Raw genomic sequence first — 9,253 nt, 5'->3', positions numbered from 1 at the left:
TGATCAGTCTGGACGGTCAGTCATCATCTGATCGATCATTTGGGATGTGCAGTCACGCTGGTGGGGGACTACAGATCCCGACAGACACAGCGGTCCGTCTCACACACACACACACACACACTGAGTGGAGTTGGCTGCACTTGAAAAGCTCCGTTCATGATCCGCTTCATTAATAAATGAAGAGTCCGCTGTCATGGCGGAATCTGCAGTGTGTCCTGCTTTCCAGCTGGGGAGACCCCGATACGACCAGGTAGGCTCCGTCCTGCAGCTCCGTCCTGCAGCTCCAGCCCTGCACACTCGGGGGTTTGGGGAGGTTTGGGCTGAAAACAGCCCCCATCCTCCGCCCTGATCCGGCTTCCGAATGCAGCCAAAGTTGCCTCCACTCAGCCGGTTGTTTGTTTTTGTTGTTGTTCGTGGAGCCGCAGAAACTTTCAGCCGACAGCGAAGTGGACGATGTGAGATGAGTTTGGAGTTCATTGCAGTTTTATTCGGACCTTCTGTTTCATGATCGGCAGATTGGATCAGTCTCTGCAGCCCAGATACGAACCGCCACTTTATCACGATGCATGTACTGAGACTGCTCCTCCTTTTCCTCCTCAGCCTTAAAATCACTGCTGCTGGAGATTCCTCATTCCCAATTTTGCAACCCAGTTTCTCCATCAATTCTCTCTTCAGTGCAAGTCGCACTTCAACACTCGCAAGTGTTTTTATTTATGCATTCATTCTCAGGCTGCTTTCTGCAGACTGGCCGTTGCCCCATTTTGGATCGAGTATAATGAGCTGTGCGTTTTTGTCTGAAGACCTTTCCTCAGTTTCCCGTCCTCTGAAACGACTTTGCATTGATCAGCCCGAGAAGATAATGTGAGCTTCACGTTTGCTCGGAGAGCACATTAACTGAGGAAGCTGCTTCTTTGTTACAGGAAATTATTCACCTGACTGTGGTGCACAAAGTGAAGTCCATATTCACACTGTAAATAAGTCACTGGTGTGCAAGCTTTATTGAATCTGTGCAGACAAGTTTACAAGTTACAAGTTTGACAAAATGAGCATTTTTATTTATTTATTTTTATTTTATTTTATTTATTTATTTATTTTATTTTTTTTTTTAAAAGAGCAAAATAAGTTATTCTAAATTTCACACAGGTATGATTGAGTGTGCCATCAGGCTCAGGAGCAGAGCTGTCTCAAAAGACTTTTATCACTGCAAAGTCAACCAAAAAACTACAAAGAGACAGAAAATAACTCCAAAACAACAATGGTGAAACAAAAGGACCATGATGGTGTGGCTGGAAAACAACTGTGAGGAGGAGAACATTACCAGCCACAGAAAGACACAATAGTCCCACAAAGTGACTGTTACCAAGATGTGCGTAAAACAGTCCATGAGATATCAAATAACCTTCTGAAGAAACACAAAACAACAAGACAATTTGGTTTTGCTTCTCCATTAGAAGGGAAATTTATCCAAGACTATGTATTATAATCAAAATCCATTTCTAAATTTATCAATTAACTCAGCGCACTGTTCATCTGGAGTCTGCATGAGCAGTTCTTAGCATTAATCCTAATGTGAGTTATTTTGATTATTATCACTCATTGATCATTTAAAGCGTAGAATGATTCATCCTGGTTATCAGCTCGTTATCACACTGTTTACATCTAAAATTGCTCAAGTCGGAAATCTTTGGCAGCGTTTTGATAAAGGTGCTGTAATACTTTCGTTTCTTTGCGTCAAAGCGGTTTAAAATTAGGCCAGCCCCTGAATCAGCATAAATCTTGCTTGGTTTGTGTGGGCTTCCTGCCGGCGCTCCAGCTCTTGCTTGCCTTGTTGTGTACTCTCCAGAGAGTTGAAACTCATGCATAATTAAAGCGGGCTCCTCACATGGATCCTCTCTCTTCCCCACAAAACTGCACTGCAGCACACGAGGCCTGTCAGAGCCGGAGATGTGTGATGGCGGCACAGCAGTCAGTTCCCAGTCAATTTAATTAGGAGCCGCTGCCGGAGAAGTAATTAAAACTGAGGTTTGTCTTTCCACTGTGATTCCTGCCTGTTATAACTGATAAATGTATGCGAGGGAATCTGACACAGGCTGCCATGTTCTTGTCCATCTGGTTTGCCAAAGAGACTCTTGGCATAAACTGCTATTGGGCCTTTTCAGACTGCTGGCACACATACTTAGCAGTTGGCGTGCTGATGTAGACGATGATGAGAACAGAAAACAGAGCGTTTGACTGGCGGTGCCAAGCCTCACTTGGAAGAGTGTGCTGTTAAATGTAAACCTGCTCAGCTTGGCATTTTCTTAAGAGCTTGCTGTTACCTCTCAGTGGTTTTGGATTCGACCGTGCAGTTAGGACAAAATTCTGTTTTGTTTAGCTGTTTCACCATTGAGCTCATAAAAGTTTAGCTCAGTTTTCACAGCAATGGCACTTCATAGTGACCATTTCATCATTTTTCATTAATGTGCCACTTACTTTGTTCATTGTTGAATTTTGGGAATGTGACAGTGAAGAGAAGCTAAATGCCCTTTTTGGGGCTTGCGACTTGCATCTCATTGTTTAAATGTAGTAAGGAGGTGAAGTGCGGCTCTGGTGATAGTTGTCTTATGTTCATTTTCTCTCTCTGGAGAGTTAAAATCAAAAAGCCCCAAAATAACAATGAGCTCGAGCTTTGAAGCTGCTGGTGCTTTGGATTTCTTGTATATTACAGCTCCGGCTGTATTTCCTGTCAGCAACCTTAAATGTACAGACATTAGAGTAGTATTGGTTTTCTCTTAATGTAATTCTTGGCAGGAGCACAAAGATCTGATTTACCAAATTAGTTTGTCAGCAGGGGAAACATTTTTGCATGAATGTCTTATTGACTTTTGGAAACAATAGAGTATACTATGAATAATAATGTACTGTATGCACAGTACTTTCTGCTGAATCTCATGGTCTTCACTCGGTGAACTGAGCCAGCAGTAATGAATTGTCCTGCACGGGAATTTGAACTTAATGAATCATAGTTATCACAGATGGTATTCGGGGCTGTGCAGCAGCTACCGCTGCAGGTGCAGAGGTCATGTCCTCACTTTCTGAGAACTTGGGGGTTTGAATGACCTGGAAAGACGTTTATCATGCTTACACAGTTTTTTTTCAAAGCTGAGTCTAACATTTTTTTTACAGTCAATATCTCTAAATTTGACACTTTATGTAGCAAAAAGTAATTCTGTCATTTTTCTGCAGAATTAATTGTCTGGAAATGAGCCTTTTATACTGTGCTATAGGGAGCTAAAATATAATTAAATCGTTAAGTTAATTAATATGTGCAGACGTATACGTGTCCATGCGTGTTTACAGTATGCTCTCAATATATGGAACAATAAACTGCTTGCGATATTGTAAACAAATAAATTACTTTTCTAATTGTGCTATTTTAAAGCAGCTGTAGAATAAATCAAAACAATGAGTAGCAGTAAATCAGGACAGAGGGCTCGCAGGAATACTGTTCATTAACGGATGGAAGGCTGCAGTTTTTCTGTCCACTGACACGAAGAATGAACTTTGTGTTGATTGTGTCTTTTTCAGGGTTCCTTTCTCGGCCGTCTGAGACACTTTATAGACATCATTGATCCCAGCACCCTGTTTGTGTCTGAGGTAAATTCCCTGCACAGCTGCCAATACATCCATGACCAATAAGCAGTTTGCAGGAGGTCAACATTGTGTGGTGTAGTTGGAAAAAGTTGATGAAGAGACAGAGGAAGTTACATAAAGAAGAAATTACCTCAGAGATGCAATGTATGCCTCAATATTTCCTGCTTCAGTTTTTCTGCTTTAGTGAATATGATTTGTTGTGTTTGAAAAATATTTGGCTCTGGGAGCTTTTCACAATTTTCTTGTATTTAAAGACCAGATAATCAAATATTAAGTTGACAAAGTGTTTGACAGCTCGACAGACAAACTCAGTCAAAACAAGAAAAAACTTGGTTCTCCTGTTAAATGATAAAAAGGGGTTTGTAGAAAAATAAGTTTATAATTCTCAAAACAAAACAAACAAAAAAACAGAGTCAAAATACAGACGCAAAAAAAGCAACTAAATTATGAAATCATACACAAATAAGTTTTCCCTCTTTCCTGTTTGTAGAAACGGTTGAAAGAATGCATCAAACTCCTGGATGATTATAAATATGGCTCTCTTCCCTCCGGAGTGTCCGATCTTCAGGTGAGTGCAGTGTGTTTCAGGTTCGATGTGGTAAGGTCTGTTCATGAAGAAATTTCAGCTTAAATATGAACAAATGTTCGTACACAAAGTTTTTAAAAACGTGTTTCCTTTTTAATCTCACTGCTCGTACCTGTGCAGCTGTGGGAGGCCCAGAAGATCAAGCAGGTAAGTGAGCAACTGGCCGAAGTGAGTCCAGGTGATCTGCACTTTCATACATTCAGGCTTCTGGGCTCCTGGCAGCATGAGGATGATGCCATGCTCTCTGCACGCAGGCCATCATTCATCCTGACACAGGAGAGAAGATCTTCATGCCATTTCGAATGTCAGGTATGACGTCTGAAGAAGATCTTTGCTGAAGACGCTCAAGTTGGTCCATTTGGTCATTGATTTTACTCTGAAAATCATCTTTCCACTGTGCAGGTTATGTACCATTTGGAACACCAATTGTAAGTCCCACATGAAAATCACATCGCACATGTTGATCATGCATTTCACTGAACATGGCCACGTCTGGGGATCGATGAAATGAAACATTAGACTTATTTTGTGTAGAAATAAGCTCTTGTTCCCTGGTTTCATCTAGGTCATTGGCCTTCTTCTCCCAAATCAGACTGTGGTGTCTACCATTATATGGCAGGTATTGTAATTCACATACATAAACCATTGCATTTATTGTGCATTTTGAACATCTGGTAAGCACATTTTAATCTCTCTGTCTGTCTGCCTGGCTGACTGTGAGGACACCAAACACACACTTCATACCTTCCTCTGGTGTTAACTTTATCTTTAAACCTTTGTCCTCTCTCTTTTCCTCCATTCTCTCCTGCAGTGGCTGAATCAGAGTCACAATGCCTGTGTGAACTACGCCAACCGCAACGCCACAAAGGTTGGCTCCGCCCCAGATTTAGATTTTGGTTTTCTCTATAAACGTAAAATTTTAATCATTGCAACTATTTTTTTTTGTACATTTACACAAAAATAAAATGAAAAATGTCAGTAAATAATGCTTAAAGCTGTGATACGATATTTCGTTCATGTGTCTTCAGCCAACGCCAACATCCAAATTTCTTCAAGGCTACGTAGGAGCTGTGACCAGTGCCGTCTCCATTGCAGTGAGTGTTTTGTAGTTAGTGACATCAGTAATGTTTACCAGGTTATAGACATTTCATTCTGTCATCTGCGAGCTGTGAATGGATTCATAATCTGCCCTGCATAAACGTAGCAGGACTCAGTAATCTCTACTTTTACTGTAATAAATTAATGTCATAGTTTTAGCTAAATATCACTTAACCTTACAAAATAACAGTACTAAAGCTGCAGATAAGAATAGTTTGACTGGATAACAAATCCTATTACTGTAATTACTAAAAGAAAAGTTCCTGCAGTTGATTCTGAAAGTATTTCTAAATATTTATTTGCAAGCTTTCTCTATGAGTGACCTGAGCTCTGTTCCCTGAGGTGTTTGTGTATGTACATTCATGTGTCATATTTAAATCAGTGTTGCATCTTGTAGGTGGGGCTGAATGTGCTGATTCAGAAGGCCAACAAACTGAGTCCAGCCACCAGGATGATAATACAGAGACTCGTCCCCTTCCCCGCTGTGGGTAAGAACCTTTGTACCGAGCATCTGTGTCAGGACGCGTCCCTCGACTGGCTGCAGCGGAAACAACTCACTGTTTCTTCTCAAGAAAAAATTCCTTACAAACTAACACACAACATTTTGGAGAGCTTGCTAAAACTTTTTTAAATTGTGTTTTACACCAACGAACTGCAGCTGGGCTTTGAGATGATTTATCCAACACTATTTCATTTCAAGGTTACAGCATTGAAGGATTTGTGGTCAGCTTTGTTCTCAGAGCGTTTTGAAAGGGATTTTCTTCTTTTATTTCTTTTGATCTGTAACTGCATTTCTTGGCTTTAGTGTCTTATTCTTGTCTTGCGGAAATGTTTTTTTTTTTATTTTATTTTATTTTATTGTTTACAATCTGGCTTTGTCTCCCCACTCAGCCAGTGCAAACATCTGTAATGTGGGTCTGATGAGGCACAATGAGCTATCTGAAGGGATCGATGTGCTGGACAACAGTGGGAACGTGGTGGGATCCTCCAAAATTGCTGCAAGACACGTGAGTGACTTCTGAGCCCAGTCAGCGTATTTTTGCTTTCTGCGTTGAATTTGTTTGTGCACTATGTTTTCAGTGAATTAAAAAAATAAAATAAAAATGTGATTGCTGATAGAAGATGCATAATTTCCTGCTTGACTCCTGGACTTCAGGTCCCATCTGATCCCATGACAGAGAAAATTAAACACAACTCATTGAATTGTTTGAAATGAAGCGTGTGCGCAATGTTCTCATATTTTTTTTCCCCAGGCAATTATGGAGACCGCTTTCACACGTGTGGTGCTCCCGATGCCCATCTTTGTCCTGCCTCCCATCATCATGTCCTACCTAGAACGGTTTGTACAGACATATATTACACAGTACTCTCATCATACGGTCTTACAGCTTACAGTGTTATACCCGGAAATGTATTATTTTATTTGAGAAACCATCTAAAACCTAAAGTATTTAGTAAATCTTTAAAAAACATCGGGACAACTAAAATGAGTTAATTTGCAAGAGACTGAAACCAGGACATTTTTACTAAAAAACAAACAAACAAAAAAACTAAAAACTCCACAAAAATGGGAAAAGTGGGAAATCTTAACTTTTACTATCCTCTGTAATGAAACAGTAGCCAAATCCATTCATGGCATAATGCAAAAGTCAAAAACTAAGATTACCAGCCATAGCTGAGCTAACTTCTATTTGGACTCATAAGAGGAAGAATGAATAGTATAACACCCCCCCAGACAAATAACAGAGACAGAAAATAACAGAACAAATAACAGAAATACAAAAATAATCTGCCTCAAAATGAATTAAATTAAATATCCTTTTCTCAAAACGTCATTGTTTCTTAAACCAGAAAAAGAGTAGAATTTTTATTTCTGATGTGAAATGAAAGAAAGAGAAATCTACAGTCTGACTCATTAAGCTCATTAACTGGAACTTTCACACCCACTAATTGTGTGAAATGGCTCCCCCAAATCTTCACGATGTTTTCCTCCAGCTCTAAAAATAACACCTGGCTTTGCAGGCGTCACGTCGGATCGATTCACACAGACTCACATTTCCTTTCCCATTAGGCTGCAATTCCTACAGAGCAGCCGCAGACTGTTGCTGCCCATCCACAGCCTCGTGTGCCTGGTTACCTTCGGCCTCTCGCTGCCTGTGGCCATCAGCCTGTTCCCACAGATGTCGAAGGTACAGTATACACTGTCAGAGGAAATTCATCCGCTGCCGATTCAAGGGCAGATGGTGGAGGGAGCAGCTGGGAAAAAAAATTCAAATTAAGCATACACCACTGGACATGCACGGCCCACAAACCTGTGTTTACCTCTCATTCCAGATGTCTCTTCCCACGTCTAATTAAAAGTGAAAATGATTTACAGGGCTCTAAGACAAGAGATGTGGAGCTAAATTTCAGTTTCATGTGTGCTTTTGCAGGTAGAAGTGTCTCGTCTAGAGCCGGAGATCGCCATGGCAACAGATTGTAAGGTGGTGACCTACAACAAGGGCTTATGATGGATGGCGTGGTGCTGGAGAGGCAAGGGCAAGGCCCAAGGATGGAAATGCGGCTGCATTATGAATACCTGTCAGGGGGAGCCTACCGTGTCGATCGTAGCACAGCCTCTGTCATTGTGTACTAATCCAGGGTTTCTAAACCTTTCCTGTTTCTTCCAAGCTTGAAAATGGAGCTAATTTTTCTGTCCTTACTGTTTTCAGGAACACGGAAGCTGCTCTGTATATAGAAACGATTATATATTCTTCTGTAAAATCGTTTTTGTTTTTTTTTGTTTTTTTTAGAAATATAACATTTATTTTAATATATACACCTCAAATTTTCCTGCTCATGTAGTTACGGCTGCTCAGTTGTGTTTTGAACCAGTTAAACAAAGACAATGGTTCATCAATGCAGTGAATTACTCTTTGTCCACGTGGGGGCAGTGGAAACAAGCTATGAACAACAATGACATCAGACCATCTTCTCATGTGGAAAATCTGTTACTTAGTTGGACTTTCTGGCCACATAATGAATTGAAGTCCAGAAGCCACTCTTTGTTTTCATCATCCCTCCAATGTTTACACCAGTGAGTCACTGATTTAGTCTATGATTTGCTGCTCGGCAGGACGAGTACAGTGTTTTTATCAGAGCCTTTCTTTTCTTTGAGCTGGAAAACTAGAAATACTGAAGTAAAAAAAAAGACCCATAAACGTCTGTAGATCTGAGAGAAACAGTGAGTTGGACAAAATTACTCTTCTCACATACGAATATTGATTTTAGCAGCTTTAATACTGTCCATAAGTCTTCACATCTCCAGACTCGCCCCAAGGAGAATTCATTGCACAGCTGTCTCCTTTATCAACTTTGAGTGAGTGATAATGTGTCTTTTATGGGATGAATGAAATAAATGGGACTGTTTACCCAACTTCAGCCACAGACAGGAGCTCGTCCACAGGTCAGCTGCTGTAAGCCAATCATGTTGGGTTATTATAGCCTGTGTGGTTTGTGATCAACAAAATGCAGCTATGTCCACTTCAGATCTTTTGTCACTGATCAACAACACATTGCAGCAGAGTGGAAATATTTTTAAAACTGCAAAAAAAAAAAAAAAAAAATCCTTGCAGGGTCCTGACTACAAGTTAGGGAATCAGTTTCTTCAAGCTCAGAGTTTTTTACAGAGGCTTGTTTCAGAGCCTGGTCAATATTGCACCTTTTAGAATACCAACTTAAGTTTTTACCCAGATGAGGTATTTTTCACAAAGATGCTTTAAAATATGATGCTACTGATTGATCAGGCAATGAGTAACTACCAGCTGATGTATCTGCTCAGTGAACTTGGTGGTCAGGTCCTGGTCGGGCGTATTATTGTGATACAAACAGTTGGCCATTGAATAAAAACGTCCTCTCAAGTACATTTTGTTGTACCGGCCAAGAGGTGGCAGACCT

At 40.5% G+C, this 9,253-nt stretch overlaps 1 protein-coding gene across 1 annotated transcript; it reads left to right on the top strand.

Annotated features, from left to right (window-relative positions):
• The first annotated feature begins 132 nt into the window (after window positions 1-132).
• sfxn5b (sideroflexin 5b) lies at window positions 133-7,885 on the top strand. Its single transcript, XM_029512817.1, has 14 exons — window positions 133-250; window positions 3,568-3,636; window positions 4,124-4,201; window positions 4,340-4,366; window positions 4,474-4,528; window positions 4,622-4,647; window positions 4,785-4,838; window positions 5,031-5,087; window positions 5,248-5,313; window positions 5,715-5,805; window positions 6,209-6,324; window positions 6,571-6,656; window positions 7,389-7,506; window positions 7,750-7,885. Exons 1-14 carry the CDS (start codon window positions 194-196, stop codon window positions 7,825-7,827), a joined length of 978 nt encoding a protein of 325 aa, XP_029368677.1. The 5' UTR covers window positions 133-193; the 3' UTR covers window positions 7,828-7,885.
• Window positions 7,886-9,253: the final 1,368 nt, after the last annotated feature.

The sequence above is a fragment of the Echeneis naucrates genome, chromosome 10 (assembly GCF_900963305.1).
Source record: "Echeneis naucrates chromosome 10, fEcheNa1.1, whole genome shotgun sequence".
In the NCBI taxonomy this organism is placed as follows: Eukaryota; Metazoa; Chordata; class Actinopteri; order Carangiformes; family Echeneidae; genus Echeneis; species Echeneis naucrates.
This window is presented reverse-complemented; position numbering and strand designations above follow the sequence as displayed.

Bases quoted from the DNA above. Each gene is read 5' to 3' on its own strand.
- sfxn5b (XM_029512817.1), top strand. From the start codon at position 194: ATGGCGGAATCTGCAGTGTGTCCTGCTTTCCAGCTGGGGAGACCCCGA. The intron at 4,529-4,621 runs GTATGACGTCTG...TCCACTGTGCAG, and splicing joins CATGCCATTTCGAATGTCAG to GTTATGTACCATTTGGAACA. The intron at 7,507-7,749 runs GTACAGTATACA...GTGCTTTTGCAG, and splicing joins TGTTCCCACAGATGTCGAAG to GTAGAAGTGTCTCGTCTAGA.